General features: G+C 35.1%; 1 protein-coding gene across 1 annotated transcript in view; it reads left to right on the top strand.

Annotated features, from left to right (window-relative positions):
- Positions 1-21,660, top strand: part of LOC125349994 (sodium channel protein type 2 subunit alpha-like) — an 84,861-nt gene extending 63,201 nt beyond the window's left edge. The window contains exons 20-28 of the mRNA XM_048344263.1: positions 1,159-1,313; positions 3,198-3,371; positions 6,656-6,778; positions 8,383-8,664; positions 10,548-10,601; positions 12,212-12,349; positions 12,704-12,808; positions 18,967-19,237; positions 20,427-21,660. Coding sequence (XP_048200220.1) covers positions 1,159-1,313; positions 3,198-3,371; positions 6,656-6,778; positions 8,383-8,664; positions 10,548-10,601; positions 12,212-12,349; positions 12,704-12,808; positions 18,967-19,237; positions 20,427-21,622 — 2,498 coding nt within the window. The 3' untranslated portion in view covers positions 21,623-21,660. The remainder of the gene's footprint in view (positions 1-1,158; positions 1,314-3,197; positions 3,372-6,655; positions 6,779-8,382; positions 8,665-10,547; positions 10,602-12,211; positions 12,350-12,703; positions 12,809-18,966; positions 19,238-20,426) is intronic.
- The last annotated feature ends 569 nt before the right edge of the window (positions 21,661-22,229 follow it).

Below are 22,229 nucleotides of genomic sequence, written 5' to 3'. Positions count from 1 at the left end.
AAGCAGTTTACAAATATAATACATCTTGATCAATGTCACTCTTTCAACACTCTCACCAAGCCCTGGTTTATCCACATCTTTTTAAAAATTAGTTTGAGCAAAGGTAAAATGTGATATAAATTCTGAGATATACAATAAGTTAGATTTGGGTTAATATGCCATTGAAATAGTTTCACCTAAAGTAAAATTATCACCTTTCTGATAGGGATCAGTTATCTATAATAACATATATTATCTATAATAATAATGATGCCATATATCAGCCATTGGCTTTAGCTGTTTCGAGATTTAACTTCTGATTTCTTCTTTGCAACTTCTAAACGTGCCTATCATGAACGTTTTTTTTTTTTAATACCAGTCTTCATTCTTACAGCTCAAGTTCTAGATCTGATTTGTATACATCCTTCAAGATCAAGACCCAAGACTCTTTATTCCATGAAGTTCAAAAATGAAACTTTATTGATAAAATTTTATAAAACATTGTCTTGTCATAATTGTTGCTTCCTACAATGATAACAATTACAGAAAAATGAATTCAATTTGAAGTGCACGTTCTTTGGAGACAAAGCTATTAAATAAGTTGCAGTATTTCCAATAGAGTTATTTTATTTGCACTTGCTCAGTGAATACCTATTAAACAGCCTTGTGATTTAGTTGTCCATGCATTATACTAAGGTGCTTATTACACTGTTCTCAATAAACCCCAGGAAGAAATCAATTTAAATAGTTAATAATAAAAGACTAGTTATATACATTATAGGGGAAAGAGATGAAATCTTTTGATTTACTCATGGTAAGATGGGTAATATGTATATTATACCATCAAGTGAACTTAATCATAATTTAAATATATAAAATTTCCAGAGTAGATTTACATTCATAGGATATAGACAGAATGGAAATCTGAGCTTGTAATTTTAGTTTTCTTTGTCTTATCTTTTATGTCTTATCAGTTAATCCATCATAATAGTCTAATAAACCTAAAAACAATGAATGAATGACTGCTTTAAAGGACATATTAGTGATTTTTATTTGTATAATTGAAAACCCTCTTTAAAAATACAGTTGCTTACAACACATTATACAGCAATAATTGGGATGCATATTCCATTAATATTCTATATGTAATCTTTCTTTACTCTTGTGCCTATCTTTTAGACTGTGTACGGAAGTTCAAGTGCTGTCAGATAAGCATAGAAGAAGGCAAAGGGAAGCTGTGGTGGAATCTGAGGAAAACATGCTACAAGATAGTGGAGCACAATTGGTTTGAAACTTTCATTGTCTTCATGATTCTGCTCAGTAGTGGAGCTCTGGTAGGTGGTCTACTGTTTCATCTTTTTTATGAAGACCACCAGTTCCCCTAATGTGCCACATATTACCTTTTAAAAACAAGATGTGTGGAAGTGAAGGGCAACATGTGTGATAGGTTTAAAACTATGGGACAGACAAATGCGTTCAATCTTTATTTCTCTGTCTAGGGTATCCCTCAGACTCAAACCTATATTTGTATGGTTTCTTCTGATATTTAAAGCAGGTTGTATTTTCCTTCCAATCATCGGTAACAATTCTTATTAAAAATTAACTATTAGCCAGGCACTGGTGGCTCACACCTGTAATCCTATGTACTCTGGAGGGTGAGATTTGAGGGTTGAGATTCAAAACCAACCGAGATAAGAAAGTTCTTAAGACTTTCATATTCACTTATACACAAGAAAAGAAAGGAAGGAAGGAAGGAAGGAAGGAAGGAAGGAAGGAAGGAAGGAAGGAAGAAAGAAAGAAAGAAAGAAAGAAAGAAAGAAAGAAAGAAAGAAAAAAAGAAAGAAAGAAAGAAAGAAAAGCCAGAAGTGGAGCTGTGGTTCAAATGGCAGCGAGCTAGCCCTAACCACAAAATCTCATGGACAATACCCAGGCCCTGAGTTCAAGACCCAGGACTAGAAAAAAAAATTGCCATTAAAATAATGTGGAATAACCAGCTAACCATCAAGCCAATCAGCATGAGATCTGTGCTGGTGCAGCATGCTCACTTGTCTTCTTTGCACTGCCAGTCATTACGGTGAGTGGTAATTAGTTGGGTGAGTCAATTGCTGACTCAGCAAAGAGCAAGCATTACAAACTGAATTTACATCTAATTTCATTTAATAGCATGGTCAATTTTGTAAAACCTGACTAACATAATAAAAATTGTCTTGACTCATATTCCCATTGGGTGATACAAATGTAGTTGCATTTCTTTTGTTTCTTCAAGCACTTATTAGCAGAATCAGTGAGTTGATTTTGTGAAGAGCATAATCACACTGTATCTGCAGGCTTTTGGATCCATTTCTGATTGGACTAAACTCCGCATCAGATCATGGACTCAGCCCAAAGAGGGTCAGCCTTGAATTTGAATGCCAAGAAGAGAGAACTATGAAGCTTTATTACTGACAAGTGCCTCGACTGTAGTAGCTCTTGATTCTTTATTAGCCTCAATCAAAGCTCAGCACACTACTCACATATGATGACCTAGTCATCAGGTTCTGAAGAGCTTCCTATCTCAACTACAAAGTGAGCTCAAAATCCTTTTCGTACTCAAATCCCTTGTACTAAGCCCTGGTAAGGGCACTGAGTGAAATGATCTTGTTATTCAAAAAATCCCAGGGACTCCTGAACACAAGTCCCTCACCAAGAGCTTCCCCAAGAGCTCTGAAAAATGCCAGAGGAACATATATACATACATACATACATACATACATACATACATACATACATACATACATATATACATACCTATGGGGGAAGACTGAGAGAACACATGTGTAATCAGAAAACAGAGAAATAGACTTTTCCCTCCTGCCAGGATGATGCAACTTGTTGCTGTAGATTGACGTTCTGGGAAGGCCTACTCCAAACTCAACAAATTAGTTCTACTTCCAAATGGCTTGTTTTGTCCTTCTTTAGGAAGAAACAGCTGATTGTCTCTTAAAATTTAGGTACCCTAGTATTCAAATTGTAAATTTATGTTAAGTTCCTTGTTTTGCTGAAATACCCAAAGTTATTTGCATATAGATAGTAAAGTAAAGTAAACGCAGTCATGAGAAACTGCCTGCTAACCTTGGGCACCTGAGAGAAGACTTGCATCCTTTTGTTCCTTCTTTTTCCCTAAAACATGCTGGAGATTTTCACAATGAAAATTCAACACAATTGTTTTAAATTTACAGGCCTTTGAAGATATTTATATTGAACAGCGCAAAACCATCAAGACCATGTTAGAATATGCCGACAAAGTTTTCACTTACATCTTCATCCTGGAAATGCTACTGAAGTGGGTTGCATATGGTTTTCAAATGTATTTTACAAATGCCTGGTGCTGGCTGGACTTCCTAATTGTGGATGTGAGTATTTTGATTGATTGATTGGCAGGTAATAGTTGGGATCACTTCTAGCAATGGCAGATAACACACAGCAGACTTTCAATAAATATTACATCAATTCAGATTTTGAGGATATTTTCCCAGTGAGACAATATTCAGAATACTTTTTGCTAATTTATATGAATGCTTAAATTGTTCAAAGCTACCTTATACCTCACTGATTTAGCATGAATCACAAGTTATATAGAGAATAATATATTGATTTTAAAATATTGAGTTTTCCACTTATAATTCACAAAGTCACAGTACCAACAGTACCTGTTAACAACAGAATCTATTGAGAAATACTTATCAAACAAAATCAAGAGACACAGGGTAAAAAGACAAACGATTACAAAAGCAGTACTTGCAAAACTGTTTAGTGTGAATCTACTGAACAACTCATGGGGGGAAAGGGAAAGGGGGAGGGGGAAGGGGGGAATGAGGGAGGAGGTAACAAACAGTACAAGGAATGTATCCAAAGCCTAATGTATGAAACTGTAACTGCTCTGCATATCTGTCTGACAATAAAAATTTAAAAAAAAATACTTATCAAACGAGTGAAATAATATTCATAAGGAACATTGAGAGTTCAAAAGGCAAGAGAAATATTTTTATCTATATAATCATATTAGCTATTGACCTATTATTCAACTTATTAAACTAAAATTTTCTAATAAATACAAGTTTTTAATAAAACTAAGTCATTAAGGAAATGTGTCAGATTTCAGGAACCTTTTTAAATAATTCAATTTGGAGACAAAGTATTCCCATATGTAATATATAAGGGATACATACAAAATTTCAGTACATGTCTTCAGAAATAAGCCATTTACATAAAATTTAAATCTACAAATGTTGGAAATTGTAAGCCATGGAAAAAAAAGGTGTCAAATCTACAACCAGTCTTTTAGTTATATAATAAGATTGTACATGGTATTATTTACCCTCACTATTTTGTATGTAGCTACGACAGCTTAGCAGATTGATGATAAGGTATCTAATGTAGCTATGCATGTATAAACCCAGTAAGTAAACACTACTTGAATAAAAAGAAATTTTTAAGAGAAATTCAGTTTTCCTGCAATTTCCACTCATATTAGCTAGTGTACTCTGCTATCTATTGTTTCAAATTTTTGCATATATAATGATTATATGTCAAACTTTTAAAAATTGATTTATTTATTGTCAAAGTGATGTACAGAGGGGTCACAGTTTCATACATCAGGCAGTGAGTACATTTCTTATCAAACTTGTCAAACTTGTTACCTCCTTTCTCATTTTTCTCCTTATAAAAGGTAAGCTATGGGCTGGGAATATGGCCTAGGGATAGAGTGCTTGCCTTGTATGCATGAAGCCCTGGGTTCAATTCCTCAGCACCACATATATAGGGAAAAAAGCTAGAAGTGGTGCTGTGGCTCAAGTGGTAGAGTGCTAGCCTTGAGCAAAAAGAAGCCAGGGACAGTGCTCAGGCCCTGAGTTCAAGCTCCAGGACTGGCAAAAAAGCAAAACAAAACAAACAAATCAAAGGTAGGTTAGAGAAGAGTTTGAAGAACCCCAGACACCATCCATAATGTTTTGAAAACACAATTTAAAAGTAAATTTAAAGTAAAAGCCATTGAAATAATATAAGTAATTAATAATAATAATAATAATAAGTAATATAAGCCATATAGGTAATTACTTATAGAAAAGAGATAGACTAGCCGGACTTTTCAGGAAGAAAAGTTCATTAAAATGATGGAATTGAAAAGGGATTATTGTAAAAGGAAAAGATCAATTAGAATACGTTTGCAGTGTCATAGGAGAAGTAGGAAAGGGGAAGGGAGAGAAGGGAAGCAGAAGAGAAAGGAGGTGAAGCGAGCAGAAAGAGATGGAAGTGATGAGGAAAGAGGAAGAGTAAAAGGAATTACAGGAAGGAGGGGAAGGGAAGGAATGTATTTTCTTTTCAAATCTAGCTACACACGTTGCATAAAATAGCATATTTGACCATTTCTTTTAATCATGTGCCAAATCTGTTTAGAGTATTTATATATGTTTAATTTTTATCTTCCATCCTCTAATGTATATATTTTTGATACTGTCTTCAGAGAAGGTAAAATACCAATGATTCTCCTGCCTTATATGCAGAAAATCTCTTCAGTCATGTGAATTTATTTATTTTTTAAGTATTCATGAAGAGACTTACAAAGCTTAAAACATTAGAATGTGAAAAACCGCACTAAAGCACTTAATATCAATGTATATGTAGGTAAATACATATACACATATATAATTTTTTCTAAATTCAGAGATTTTATTTTCAGTACACATACAAAATTAATTTAGATAAACCGAGTTTAATACCATTTTCTATACATCTCACTTATTAATTTATTTAATATTTATGAATACCATATCTTTAAAACCATGTTGCTCATTTATTTCTCTGAATATTTACAATTTCTCTGAATGTTTACAATTCTTGAGTACTTTAGAACAAAGAGCCTCTTCGCTTATGTAATTTTAATGAATTTTTAAATCTATTTTTAAAGAAAATTCAGTTATCAGTGCCAACTATGACAGTTATTTTTCTTGCATTTTTAGGTTGAGATGAGAATTTTAATCAACTGCATTAATCACCTGTACGAATAACTGAAGAAAATGTCCTTGTAATTTTTTAGTTATACTAAAATATAAACTTTTCTTCCTTTTACCTCACTAATTTTATTTGACGTCATTATTGATACTTCTCCAAATATTGTTTATGAATCAGCGTTATTTCCCTTACTTGGAAATGTGAAACATATTTTACAGTCTTACATAAAGGTGATGAAATGAGACTCAGCCAACTACCAGTCTTTTTATTGTTTGTTTGTTTGTTTGTTTTGCCAGTCCTGGGCCTTGGACTCAGGGCCTGAGCACTGTCCCTGGCTTCTTTTTGCTCAAGGCTAGCACTCTGCCACTTGAGTCACAGTGCCACTTCTGGCCATTTTCTGTATATGTGGTGCTGGGGAATCGAACCCAGGGCTTCATGTATACGAGGCAAGCGCTCTTGCCACTATAGGCCATATCCCCAGCCCCGCTACCAGTCTTTTTAATAAACTCCCTGGGTGGTGTGGAAACTCACTGAAGTTTGAGAATTGTTTTAGTACATAGAGCAAGGTTGAATTGATGTTTATAACTGAAATGGTGTGACTTTTCCTGTATAGGTTTCTCATCTGCAGCTTAACTACAGATGAGACGATAACCATGTGTTTTATTTGGTATTCTTTGTGTGTGCACAGGTTTCATTGGTCAGCTTAACTGCAAATGCCTTGGGCTACTCAGAACTTGGTGCCATCAAGTCACTCAGGACACTAAGAGCTCTGAGACCACTGAGAGCTTTATCCCGGTTTGAAGGAATGAGGGTAAGATCCAAGGTTCAAGAAGATGCTGGATTTATAGTTGAGAACGGCCTGATGTTTTGCATCTTAGAAATGACAGATCCATGGAGAACTTGTTACACTCATATACACAAAATGAATCACCAATCAAAATAATGCTTATCAAACATCCGCAGTCATATCTATTCTATATTTATCACATGTCTATGTATTCATATACACTGAAAATGCATGTTTCTAATTTACTGGACTGCCACACAGATGAAAATATCTATTATATGTGTAAACTGTGGATGTAAATCAAGGTAGTTATCATTTTCTATTTATAAATGAGCAGAAAATCATACTTTCTGTGACTCAAAACTACCAAATCATGACTCATTATTCTTCACTGTTCAATGAAACACATTTTGAGACTTTTGATCTATGAATCTGGCCTTTTAGTTTTGAAACACAGATGGTGATGTCTAAAAAGTAGGTCAACTGTAGAAATCCAATACTCACTTAGAAAAGTGTCAGAAAGAAACAGAAAAGAATGTGTATTGACATATGCCTCCACTTAATCATGAAACATGAGACTGTATGCCCACACCACCTAGAAAATGATTATGCCCTGTCTCTGTGGTTTGAGCAGTTCAAAAAGATTTTCAGAAAACATTTTTTTAAGATTTGAAAATAATGACTTAAAGAAAAAATACTATATGCTTTTTAAAGAGTTTAGTTTGCTTTTTAAAAGTTTGACTTAAGCTTTACTTTTTGTATCTGATTATCTGTAGAGCATGCTTCAGAATTATGATATAATAAAATACATTTAAAGCTTTGCTGTATTTTTTTTTTGCCAGTCCTGAAGCTTGGACTCAGGGCCTGAGCACTGTCCCTGGCTTCCCTTTACTCAAGGCTAGCAGTCTACCACTTGAGCCACAGCACCACTTCTGGCTTTTTCTGTTTATGTGGTGCTGAAGAATCGAACCCAGGGCTTCATGTGTGCCAGGCAAGCATTCTACCACTAAGCCACATTCCCAGCCCACATTTAAAGTTTTTTAAATAGAAAATAGTGACTTAGACTTCATCTGAATGTTGCAAACACCATCAGAGATGAATGCAGGTGCATGAAAATGTGTTTATGTGTAGTTGTCTATTTATAGTTACATACTTGTTAAATTCTTTTTACCATACAAACTTAAAGTCAGTATTGTTGCAGTAGAAAGTTAAATGAACAAGAGTACCAAACTTTAATATGAAGATAATTTCCATATTTTCTCTTTCAAATTTAGCAGCCAAATGATTTTTATTTTATGCTCCTGTCACTGTCACATCTTAATTAGTTCAGTTGTCTTAATCATCTTTTATATGTTAAATAGTTCAATTCCTTGATTTAAAAATATGTTAAATTTATATGCAACAACGTTTGTACTGTAGGAAGCATCCTATGGTATAAAATTCATTTTATTACCTTCTGAATTATCATTTTAATATTTTTACTTTGAGCTACAAAATATTTCCACAAAAAATTAAAATAGAGAAATATTTTCTATAATGTGGTCACCATTCTTTTAATAAAATTTAAGTAAAAGTAAGTATCTGTCATTGGTTTTTCAGTTATTTTTTTCCTTCCTATTCGGTGCCAGGTGGTTGTAAATGCTCTTTTGGGAGCCATTCCATCCATAATGAATGTCCTTCTGGTCTGCCTGATCTTTTGGCTGATATTCAGTATCATGGGAGTGAATCTCTTTGCTGGCAAGTTTTATCATTGCATTAATTATACCACTGGAGAGATGTTTGATGTAAGTGTGGTCAACAACTACAGTGAATGTAAAGCTCTCATAGATAGCAATCAAACTGCCAGGTGGAAAAACGTGAAAGTAAACTTTGACAACGTCGGACTGGGGTATCTTTCCCTGCTTCAAGTAGTAAGTAACCACTTCATTATTCTCTGTTACTATAATTAAAATGAGTCCCAAGTTCTTCTTTCTCATAATAAATTAACGCCCCTCATTCCTTAGCATGAATATTATCAAAAAAGAAGAATGGCAAATCATGTTGGTAAGGATGGGAAAAAAGAATTATTGCACATTGTTGATGGGAATGTAAATTAATGTAGCCATCAGGAGAAAGGCTAATCTCCATACCAAATAGAAAATGGTATGATGATTCCTTAAGAAATTATGAAAAAAATACCATACGATCCAGAATCCCAGTAATGAGTCTATATCTAAAAGAAATGCAAAACCAATATGTGAAAATGTCTGCATTCTTTTCCTCATATTGATTTTTACATTGTACATAAAATATGATGATATCAACTAGTATTATTTCCATTAACCTGCTATGAAATCAATATGTCTGTCAATCAGTGAGTAGATGTATTTTTTAAATGTGATATATATATATATAAACAATGGAATAATATTCAGTATTTTAACTAAAAGAACAAAATCCTGTCATTTGCAATAAGATGGATGAGCCTGCAAAACATTATATTAAGTAAATAAGCCAGGCACAAGAAGTTCAATATTACATGACCTCAAATGTGAAATCAAAACACTGGGACAATGATCCGAGGTGTGTAAGAGGAAAGATGTTGATCAAAAGATATATTTTAGTTAGTCAGGAAAAGTAAATTCTAGAGATCTATTGTACATTATGGTAACTGTGATTAATAGCAAGTAACAGTTGATTTTCAGCTTAGTGGAAAATCAAATTTTAGAGCAAACTTTAAGTGTTTCCAATACAAAAAAAGTCATGTGTGAGGCAGTTTATATGTTAATTATCATGAGTTAGCCACTTCACAGTGCATATATATTTCAAAATATACTGCATAGCATACATATAAGAAAGTATCAATTTAAAAATAAAAATTAAAAAGCAATTAAAACATACATGCATATAACCTTAAGAAACAGTATATACTGTAGCTGCAATAATTTGTATAAAATGAATAGGATAAAATGAAGTAACATTCTGTTTCCTTAGTGTTTCCAAATTCTTCTCAAGCCCAAGGCCTAGCTTCTTTCTCAATGATAGCTATGCTATGCCACAAAAAAGATTGCTCTACAGTGTTTACACTCAGTCTCCCAGACTACGAATTTGGCACCCCAGCACAGGTCCTTCTAAACTAGGATTTCTGTCTAGGTTTCTCTTGTTTTCCCTCAACCTTCCCTAGCAAAGTAGTGGTACTGGGGCCTGGGAAATACTTCTTAGAAAGCAATATGTAGGACAAAAAGTATTAAGATCAAATAATGAGGCATATGGTAGAATTTGTATTATGTTTGTGAAAATCCAATTTTACTATATTTCTAATAATAACATTAGGAGCAGAGGGTACTCATACTGCTTTAATGATAGCATTTTAATTATAGATAGTAAACATGCATTTAAAGATTTTATTCGATGTATCTTAGCCTTTGGGCTAAGGTTAAGTGAAGATGTCACAGGAGAACATAAAGTTGAAATGTTGTTAATGTGGAGGCTATGATACATTGCCCAAAGAGTTAGATAATAAGTTTGAACTACTTTACATGTGTATTTGTATTTATTTGACTGAATCCTAATTACAGTGAAACTTGCCTTCTTCACTGACATAACTAGAAGATTGCAATATGATGTTTTATGCATGTATAAACATTGCAATGTTTAAATTTGAGTATATCTTTTCACACAAACCTTTGTTATTTCTTTGTAGTAAAAACATCCAGAATGTTTTATTCTAGAGATTTTTAAACATTTTGATTCTGATAATCTATTTTATGAAATTATTATATGAAAATAAATTAAATAATATGACTTTTTACAGGCCACTTTTAAGGGATGGATGGATATTATGTATGCAGCTGTTGATTCTCGAAATGTAAGTATTTCTTAGTAGGGAAATATTTAATTTGATCAAGTGAGTATTTCCACACTATTATGATATTTTCTATAAAATTAATTCATGGACCAGTTTATATTTTAAAATATAAAATGTTTGCTCTATTATTTCTTTAAAAGATTCATGAGGAGCTGGGAATATGGCCTAGTGGCAAGAGTGCTTGACTTGTATACATGAAGACCTGGGTTAAATTCTCCAGCACCACATATATAGAAAACGGCCAGAAGTGCGCTGTGACTCAAGTGGCAGAGTGCTAGTCTTAAGCGACAAGAAGCCAGGGACAGTGCTCAGGCCCTGAGTCCAAGGTCCAGCACTGGCAAAAAAAAAAAAAAAAGCTTCATGAGAATTCTTTTTCTACTTTTTTAGTTTTAAGCATGAAAAAGTGTCACTTAGTCTTTATTAACTGTACTTTCAAAATCAGAAGTTTTTTTCAGCTTTGATAATCCTGGTCATATGTACATTACTAACCTTCTAGGCAATTTTCTTCATCTACAGAAGATTTACTTTAGCTGTTGATCTTCTTTGTAATAGGAATTATATGACTAACAGCAGGGGAAAATTCTGGAAGCAAAACAAACAAATGACTCCATAATATTTCCCTCTGGGAGGTGGATAGAAAATAGAAATTTTCATTATATGCCTTACACACATCAATATTCTTGAAACTATTTCTCTAATTTCATTTAATTTCTCACTACTTAACATTTAATTCATTTCATTTCTCACTACCTTTCAGAAAAACAGACTGGTTTCTGGTTTACCAGAGAATGGCATTTAACTTCCAAACAATACTTCTGTAGTACCAACAGTAGCTTTCTGGATGAAAATTTCCTGTTTATTTTTCATCTCATAAAAACACAGAGACAGACAGACAGAGGCAGATGCACAGACATAAAGACAGAGAACACTAAAAGTCCTGTACTGTATCAAGAATACCATTTACTGCTTCTTCTGAGTAATAATAGTTATCATTAACTGCTACTTGCTATGGTTTGGGGTTTCTTAGGTTATCTCATGAATCCTAACTAACAGTGTTATATGTATAATACTAATTGCATTTATGGTTGAAGCAAAGAAGCTTGGCAGTAAGTAGTGAAAAGTTACTGAAATTTGACAAAAATAACAAGTTATCAATGCTTTCTACAGTAGCCTCCTACCTTGTTAATTTATTCCTTCCAGTTTGGTTTTTCACCAACTTAATCAACAACATATAAAACTTATGACTTCTGTTTAGTTTTATTTTTAATATTAGCTACAAAACCCTAGAAGATTTCATTGCATTAGAAAAGATGAAGTCCATTTGTCTCCTAAGATTATGAAAAGTCGCTGGTTTCACTTTAGTCATCAGAGACATCATATCAAACCAAAATGAGACAATACTACCAGAATGACTTTCTCAAGTCAATGAATATTCTTCTGGAATTCTTCACTAGCATTTTAGATTTGAAGTCTTATAAAATCTATTCAAGTCTTATAAAATCTATTCTGCTTCCTTTGCTTTTCAATGATTAAGGCAAATTTAGAGAATTGAAAACTCACCAGTGTGCATTTACAATAAATCTAATGGTTGTTTTCTCTGGTTTTTATAGGTAGAATTACAACCCAAGTATGAAGACAATTTGTACATGTATCTTTATTTTGTCATCTTTATTATTTTTGGTTCATTTTTCACTTTGAATCTTTTTATTGGTGTCATCATAGATAACTTTAACCAACAGAAAAAGAAGATAAGTATACTAAAATTTCATGTTTGTTCTGAAATGTGTGCTAATTATCTGTTTGCCTTATGCTCCAAAATGCATTTGCCATAGCAAATAATATAAAGTTTAAAAATTATTTTCAGATCTTATACCTGTGAGTTTTTTTGGAAATTTGTAATTCAGATTGGATATTTTTATATTTCCCTGTGCAAATATGGCTGTTATAGTATACTTTGTGTATTGAATCTATACAGTTCCAATAACATAGATATTAGTAAACATAAGAATAGAATGGGAATCCAAACTTTGCTTGATTATTAAGTGGATTTTATAGCTTGCAAAGAACATGGTTTTAACTATGTTTTGCTTTTGTTTCTTTACTTTGGAGGTCAAGATATTTTTATGACAGAAGAACAGAAGAAATACTACAATGCAATGAAAAAACTGGGTTCAAAGAAACCACAAAAACCCATTCCTCGGCCTGCTGTAAGAATAGTATACATTTATCATCAGTGAGAGCTCTGTTGTCACTTTCACAGCCAAAAATGCTAGACAGTAAAATTGTTGTGATTTTTGCAGGATGATCATTTTATTTAATATTATGACTACATAGTAGAGCAGCTAGAATATTAGTATCATATATGTGATGTATATCATGCCTAAATTATTTAATATGTAATGTAGCTTATATGTTATCATACAAGATACCTCCAAAGGAAACTTTTAGTCTTAAATGCTTGTAGTTTCACACAGAACTGATGACACAGATTTTTATAGAGAACAATCTGAATATATTTACATATACCACATGGAAATAGTGGATGTTTACAAACTACTTTGGGGATTGAGTGGCCTAATTAGTATGTCTCTCAAAGAGCTGCTTTCTCTCCAACTCTGCAAATTGAAAGAGTCATTAATGAAACATATTTACAGAGTGTTCTCTTCTGTTTAAAGACAGTGGCCAAATTTAACATTTCCTCTACTAGCATGACCTTAAATGGAACAATGAGCAGGCTCTGTTTGGTTGCTTTAGGGAAAGTTTTTTTCTGGAAATTCTCTGAGTTCTTAGATCTCAGAACTCTTCCCACAAGGTATGTATGGCATAGGGCAATCTATTCTTTCATAGGTATCTTGACTCTGCAAATCTATTCCTGACAGTAATAAACAAAAACAAAACAAAAAATCAGCTACCACAATCACATATTCTCTTTGCAAATCTGCCAATAGCTTTAAGAAAGGGTATAGGCATATCATAGAAACCATAGGAAAGTACAGTTCAAACCTTGTTTTTGTAGAAGTAAATTTTGGATAAAAATTGTAGAGGAGAGCTGAGCACTGGTGGCTCATGGTGGGAAGCCAACCCAGGCAGGAAAGCCCATATGATTATTTTTCTTCAATTAGTACCAAAAAAAAGCTATGATTAGCACTGTGGCTCAAGTGATAGAGTGCTAGTCCTGAGCCCAAAATTTCAGGGACAATGCCCAGGTCCTGAAATTCAGGAGAAGAAAGGAAGGAAGGAAGGAAGGAAGGAAGGAAGGAAGGAAGGAAGGAAGGAAGGAAGGAAGGAAGGAAGGAAGGAAGGAAGGAAGGAAGGAAGGAAGGAAGGAAGAGAAGGAAGGAAGAGGAGAAAAGAGAGAGAGGGAAAGGGAGAAAGGGAGGGAGAGAGGGAGGGAGGGAAGGAAGGAAGGAAGGAAGGAAGGAGAGAAGGAAGGAAAGAAGGAAAGGTAAAGAAGATTGAGTCTGCTTACAATAAAATGTATACTCTGAAGTCATAAAAACATGTCACAGGAGTATTTCACAGTGATATATTTGAATTACTTGATGAGTAGACTGATTTTCTGAGTTAATCAGGTCTGAGGAATTGGACTTTTATTAAGCAAATAAATGTAGCACAGCTAAGAGAACAATGTACTAATGTGAAGAAATATATATGCTAGAGTTTAACCCAGAGACTGATACAGAAGATGTTAGAGAGAAGACAACACTGGGCTACAGAGTTAAAAAGAGGAATACATATGTACTTGAAGATAAATCTGTAATCTGGGTGGTGCCAACAGGATCAGAACATGGGACATGAAAACCCAATGGGATGAGGCAGTTCTGGAATATAGGAAAAGTGCTAAGATATATCAGTCACAAACATTCTAAAGGACTTGATATTTTATTAAATTATTGGTATTACTAATATAAATTGGAGTCTTATAAAGACATTTGAAAATACAGATTTAAGTCCTGTGAAGTGGTCATACTAAGACAAGGGTTTTAGTGTTGTGAAACATAAATCACTTCAGCTCTTTCAAGAAGATTCATTTTTGAAAAATAATTAGAGAAGAAACAATATGTCTTAAGCATGAAATCCTGGGAATTTCATCAAATTATATGCAGAGGTAAACCAATACAGAAATGACAGATCAATTATGCATATGTATATACATCTAAAGTTGAGAAATTATGTATATAAATTGTATGTATTTATATACAATTTTAAAAATTCAAAAATAAATTGTTTATATCATAAATCTGCATAGATTCACCTGGATAAGGGTAGGCCTATGTAAAATTTTATGTCACAAGTGTTCAAATTAAGAAGTAATATGGAGCCAGACATGTGTGACCTACGCTTATAATCCTAGCACTCAGGAGACTGAGATCTGAGGATCACAGTTCGAAGCCAGCCTGGGTAGGAAAGTCTATGATACTCTTGTCTCCCATTAACCAGAAAACTAGAAGTGGAGCTGTAGGTCAAAGTGTTAGAGCACTTGCCTTGAGTGAAAAAGCTCAAGAACCATTCCCTGAGTCCAAACCCTATCACAGACAAAAACAAATTTGGAATTTGGAAGTGAAGGAAGGGGCAACATGGTCCTAAAAGGAAGTGTATGAAGTGGTAATCAGTCTTTACAGCACCTTAATAATAATAATGAAATTACATTTTAAAAAAGGAATAATATGTCCAAGGCATCAGTGGCTCTCATCTATAATACTGGCTACTCAGGAGGCTGAGATCTGAGGATTATAGTGTAAAGCCAGCCCAGGAAGGAAAGTCTATGAGACTCTTATCTCCAGTTAACCACCTGAGAACAGAATGTGGCACTATGGGTGAAAGCTATAGCCTTGAGCAGAAAAACAGTCAAAGACAGCACACAGGCCCTGAGGTCAAGCCCCACTAACAACCCCCCCCCCAAACAAAAAGAAGACATATGGCAAAATTCCAGCAGCCCATATGTTGATATTAACAAGTATTATACTAAGCATTGAAACAAATATCGAATGATGTAGAGTCTAGCTAAGGTAGCATCCTGGTAAACAGTCATATCACCAAACGGAAATATCCAAGTAGAAACAAAAACATTAGGTGTGAAAATTGATAAGGGAGAGAACTGATTGATCAGAGATGCTATGGAAGATTTTATTAAAGTGGTGTGTTTCCAAAATAATTCAGGGATAGAGGTAGCCCTGTGGCAAAGCATTTGCCAAGCAAGTGAAATGTCTTGAGCTTAATTCGTACCAAAAAAAATCCCCCAAAAGTATAGGTAGATATAGACAGATAGATATGTAGGTAGGTAGGGAGAGAGAGAAAGAGAGAGAGAGAGAGAGAGAGAGAGAGAGAGAGAGAGAGAGAGAGAGAGATAGATACACAGACAGACACATACATATGTATGTGTATGTGTGTATATTTAAAATGTGTTATCCAAATGTGGATCCAAAAGGAATGGGAAATTATCAACAGTCCATATGGGATGAAAAGATTCCTGTACAATGAGGAAATCATATATGAAGAACCAATGCGGCTACAGTACAGAGAGGAGATTCATTTGGAATGTGTTGAGAATAAAGAAGTTTGGGGGCTAGGAATGTGGCTTAGTGGTAGAGTGCTTGCCTAGCATGCATGAAGCCCTGGCTTTGATTCCTCAGCACTACATAAATACAAAAACCTGAAAGTGGCACTGTGGCTCAAGAGGTAGAGTGCTAGCCTTGAGCAAAAAAGAAGCCAGGGACAGTGCTCAGACCTTGAGTCCAAGCCCCAAAACTGGCAAAGTAAATAAATAGATTAACAAGGAAAGAAAGAAGTAAAGAAAGAAAGAAAGAAAGAAAGAAAGAAAGAAAGAAAGAAAGAAGTAAAGAAAGAAAGAAAGAAAGAAAGAAAGAAAGAAAGAAAGAGAGAGAGAAAGAAAGAAAGAAGGAAAGAAAGAAAGAGAGAGAGAGAGAAAGAAAGAAAGAAAGAAAGAAAGAAAGAAAGAAAGAAAGAAAGAAAGAAAGAAAGAAAGAAAGAAAGAAAGAGAAAAAGAAAGAAGGAGAAAGAGAAAGAAAATTTCAGGTCAACTATTCCTTATAGGCGCTAGCTTAATGGATTTGGCAAGTAGTGACTAGGAACTAGAGTTGTACATTGGAGTGAGACCAAAGCTACGTGGGCAGGGAATCAAATGAGCTTCCTGATCATGGTGATATAATAATTACAATCAATTTCTGCCAAAATGATAGTCTGACCTTACTGTACATACTTAGCACTGTATCTGTGAGAAAAATGGCACCACTTTGCCCTTGTTGCCTTCTAATAAGTAGAAGAAAAAGAAAAGTAAGATTCATAAGAACAAACACTTATAATGACATAGTACAATGTAATAAATTTTATGATAGATGGTAGAACAAAATTTCCTGAGATCAAAACCTGTGTCAGTATGTTTTTAAAGTGGTAAAATTAAGGGAATGTGCAAATCTTGTAAAGGTAAATTACAGTAAAGAGGAGCCAAGGATGAAAAGTTATCTTTGGAATTAGACAAGTTTATTAGATGGAAGAAAGCCCTGGGAGGAAAGATTCAGCAAAAGCAATGGAAATCTGTTCTAGCAGGCCAAACACATATGCGGAGAGGGAAAAAGCCAAACCATATATGAACAGGTACACTGTAATGTACAAGAATTTCTATTGGAAGTGATGGAAACCTTGCAAACTTTGCAAAGGGAAAGAGAACACTAGTATAGAGCATCTAGACCAATATATACATCAGGTTAAGGAAAAGACAGCTATTTATGACTGTAATCCTAAGCAGCTACAAGGAGCTACCAGCTGGTGATCGACTCTGATCTAGAGATCAAACCTGGTTTACACAGTGAAAACTTCATTTTGTAAAACAAGACATAAGGCAAATTACTCCTTAAAAATAAAAATTCAAGTTAAGCTCTGGTAGCTCATGCATGACTATTTAGGAGCCTGAGATCTGAGGATTATTGTTTGGAGCCATCCCAAGCAGAGAAGTCTGTGAGACTTATCTCCAAATAATTATCAGAAAGCTGGAAATGGAGTTGTAGCTCGTGTTAGAGTGCTAGCCTTGAGCAAACAACCTCAAGGACAGCATCCAGGCCACAAATTCAAGCCCCAGGACCCACACAAAAATTAAAATAAATTAAAATTGGTTTGGGAAAAAATCTATGTACTCTAATTTATGAAATCACTACTTTATTCTTTTTTTTTTTTTTTTTTTTTTGCCAGTCCTGGGCCTTGGACTCAGGGCCTGAGCACTGTCCCTGGCTTTTTCCCGCTCAAGGCTAGCACTCTACCACCTGAGCCACAGCGCCACTTCTGGCCGTTTTCTGTATATGTGGTGCTGGGGAATCGATCCTAGGGCCTCGTGTATCTGAGGCAGGCACTCTTGCCACTAGGCTATATCCCCAGCCCACTACTTTATTCTTGAAAGAGCTTTACTTCATGTAATCTCCACGTGGATTTACCTATGTAAAGGAAAAACATCTTATATCCATAAATTGTGAAAAATAGCAAATGAACTTGGATAAACAACAATGGAATGAAATATAGAATTTGATTCATGTTTGTTATTCTGTTAATATTCTTTGCCTTAAACTACCATCTCAAAATAGCTGTCATAAACTTTATAATAGATTTAAGATGTTGTGGCTTTGATGAAAGAATGTGAAATCAGAAACTGGAAATAATGCGGAACTTCTCTTATTAGATCTTAAAAGGGTACTATTAAAACCCATTCCTGAGTACATGAAAGAAAAACATATATTATTGTTGCAAGTATTTACTGACTATACACCATGCACTTTCCATTCATAAATATCTTTTTAATAATTATAGTCATGTATATGTTCATTTATATACCTGATCACAGATATGTAAGCTTCCTTTGCTTTTTAGTTGAATTTTTTCTATCTTTTGTTACATTTCTTTTCAGAAGCAGATATTCTGTTAAAAAATACAAAGAGTAATTTTTTGTCATCAAAATGCATTAAGTGTTTATGCATAGGACATTAAATGAGTTATTGAAAGTAGAAATGTAGGGTGTAAATTCTTGGGGAACTGAGAGCATAATAAATGGCTCTGAATCTTCAGTCTGTTTATAACATCTATATCACATGCAGCATACATAAACACATTAGAAAAGAGTTGGACAGTACAGTACACAAAATTATCTAACATGGATAAAACAACCATGGAATGTTTTCAAAGAGTACATTTTTCCCATTGCTATGTTAAAATTATCTAAGTTGACTCTTTTTTTTTTTAGTTTTTATTATAAAACTGATGTACAGAGAGGTTACAGTTTCATACGTTAGGCATTGGATACATTTCTTGTACTGTTTGTTGACTCTTTTTAAGTTTGAGGTCTGTGTTATTTTTTTTCCAGAACAAATTCCAAGGAATGGTCTTTGATTTTGTAACCAAGCAAGTCTTCGATATCAGCATCATGATTCTCATCTGCCTCAACATGGTCACCATGATGGTGGAGACAGATGACCAGAGTCAAGAAATGACCAACATTTTATACTGGATTAATCTGGTATTCATTGTTCTGTTCACTGGAGAATGTGTCCTGAAACTCATATCCCTGCGGTATTACTACTTCACCATTGGATGGAATATTTTTGATTTTGTGGTGGTCATTCTCTCTATTGTAGGTAAGAAAAGGAGCTTTTACTTAATTCAAGGGAATCAATAGTGAAAATCAGTGTTTTAAAAGTTTAGAAAAGTTATTTCATGAATCGTTCCCATTCATGTCAAAATTTCAAATCAAGTGTAATGTCTATTCTTTGGTTTTCATTTTCCCAATATCATCTCTGGATGGAACAATGAAATTAATTTTTTTCAGCTTTTACTCATCATCCTTTGTCATTTCTAAAGACAGTAAGTGCAACTTTTGCATATTCTTTTTTGTTGTTGTTGTTTGTCATAGGGCTTGAACTCAGGGCCTGGGTGCTGTTCCTGAGCTCTTTCACTCACGGCTAGCACTCTTCCACTTTTTACCACAGAGATTAATGTTAGAAGAAATCATGGAGGAAAAAAATATATATGTAAGTTTAATAGCAAAAGTATGACATTAAAACAAGATCCAGGATTCCTGTTGTGTCTTTCTCCAGAACCTATATTTCCCCCTATTCATAATTCTGCCTGCCCACCAATAAAATAGATCACAACCATGTTAGAAGGATCTGGAGTTTTCATCATCAACACCTAATAGCTGTGCACTGCTGGCTCATGCCTGTGACCCTACCTATTCAGGAGGCTGAAAACTGAGGATCACGATTCAAAGCCAACCCAGCAGGAAAGTCCATGGAGATTTTACCACCACTTAACCACCAGAAAACCAGAAGTGCAGTTGTGGCTCAAAGTGAGAGTGCTGAACTTGAGTGAAAGAGGTTAGGGACAGTGCCCAGGCCCTGAGTTCAACCCCCATGACTGACAGGAAAACAAACAACAAAACAAAAAACACACCTAACGGAAAATCACATCCTTCATCTCATAGTTCTTAGGCATATAATATGACTGTATTTTGGAAGTGCCAATGCATTTCTGAACTTGGCTACTGTACACTTTATGACATCTTTAAACCCTTCCTGGATGAATCATTCTTTGATAGAAGGTGTTTGAATAAGTGAAAGTGACCTTCATTCACATAACTGTCTTAATGATTCAACCCCAACCACAGCAACTTCATTTTAATGAACAAGAATCACAGATAATTTGCATGAGAACATCTGATAAATACGTATGTCTGGTTCTAATCTTCCTATTTTTTCAAGTACATAATATTTACTTACAATGCAAATATTTGTTCACTGGTATTATTAACACTTTCATTTCCCACAGGAATGTTTCTAGCTGAGCTGATAGAAAAATATTTCGTGTCCCCTACCCTGTTCCGAGTGATCCGCCTTGCCCGGATTGGCCGAATCCTACGTTTGATCAAAGGGGCCAAAGGAATCCGCACGCTACTCTTTGCGCTGATGATGTCACTTCCTGCCTTGTTCAACATCGGCCTCCTGCTCTTCCTCGTCATGTTCATCTACGCCATCTTCGGGATGTCCAACTTTGCCTACGTGAAAAGGGAAGTTGGAATTGATGATATGTTCAACTTTGAGACGTTTGGCAACAGCATGATCTGCCTGTTCCAAATCACCACATCTGCGGGCTGGGATGGGTTGCTAGCCCCCATTCTTAATAGTGGACCCCCAGACTGTGACCCTGAGAAAGATCACCCAGGAAGCTCGGTGAAGGGAGACTGTGGGAACCCATCCGTTGGGATTTTCTTCTTCGTCAGCTATATTATCATCTCCTTCCTAGTGGTGGTGAACATGTACATCGCTGTCATCCTGGAGAATTTCAGTGTGGCCACCGAAGAAAGTGCAGAGCCCCTGAGCGAGGATGACTTTGAAATGTTCTATGAGGTTTGGGAGAAGTTCGATCCCGATGCCACCCAGTTCATAGAATTTGCCAAGCTGTCTGATTTTGCAGCTGCCCTGGATCCACCCCTTCTCATAGCAAAACCAAACAAAGTCCAGCTCATTGCCATGGACTTGCCCATGGTGAGTGGAGACCGGATCCACTGCCTCGACATCTTGTTTGCCTTTACAAAGCGTGTGTTGGGTGAGAGTGGAGAGATGGATGCCCTTCGAATACAGATGGAAGAGCGATTCATGGCATCAAACCCCTCCAAGGTCTCTTACGAGCCCATCACCACCACCCTGAAACGCAAGCAAGAGGAGGTGTCGGCTATCGTCATCCAGAGAGCGTACCGACGCTACCTCCTGAAGCAAAAAGTTAAAAAGGTCTCGTCTATATATAAGAAAGACAAAGGCAAGGAAAGTGAGGGGACACCTGTCAAAGAAGTCATCCTGGTAGATAAACTGAACGAGAACTCAACTCCAGAGAAAACCGACGTGACTCCATCCACCACCTCCCCACCTTCCTATGATAGTGTGACCAAACCAGAAAAAGAAAAATATGAAAAAGACAAATCAGAAAAAGAAGACAAAGGGAAAGATATCAGGGAAAGTAAAAAGTAAAATATATATATAAGTAATAATAATAAAGGAAAACAGAAAATAAAGGGTATCCCATTTTGTGATCAATTGTTTACAGCCTGTGATGATGATGTATTTGTGTCAACAGGACTCCCACAGGAGGTCTATGCCAAACTGACTGTTTTTACAAATGTATACTAAAGGTCAGTGCCTATCACAAGACAGGGACCCCTGGTCAGAAACTGGAGCTCAAGAATCCAGAGAAGCAGTACCAGTAGCAGGTTTCTGTTTCCACAACCAGCTGGAGTTGCTGGAGAGCAGAGACAGTGGCTACTCAGAACACAGGAGCCAATGGAAAGGCGGGGGGGAGGGAAGTTAAATTTTTATGTAAATTCAACACGTGACACTTAATAATAGTAAATGTCACCGCTGTGTCTGTTTTGACTCCCACACCTGTCTTTGTTTTTACAAAAATCTGTGCTGTGAAGCTATCACCTTTTCTTTTAATTCACAGGTTGTTTACTCTCTTATATGTGACTATTTTTGTAAATGGGTTTATGTTTAGGGAGAGGGTGTAAAGGGAGGGAATTCTACATTTCTCTATTGTATAACTGGGTATATTTTCAAAGGAGGCATGCTGCAATTCTCA

Source organism: Perognathus longimembris, chromosome 4 (genome assembly GCF_023159225.1).
Source record: "Perognathus longimembris pacificus isolate PPM17 chromosome 4, ASM2315922v1, whole genome shotgun sequence".
NCBI lineage: Eukaryota > Metazoa > Chordata > Mammalia > Rodentia > Heteromyidae > Perognathus > Perognathus longimembris.
Note: the sequence above shows the minus strand (reverse complement) of the source record. Positions and strands in the feature narration are given on the sequence as shown.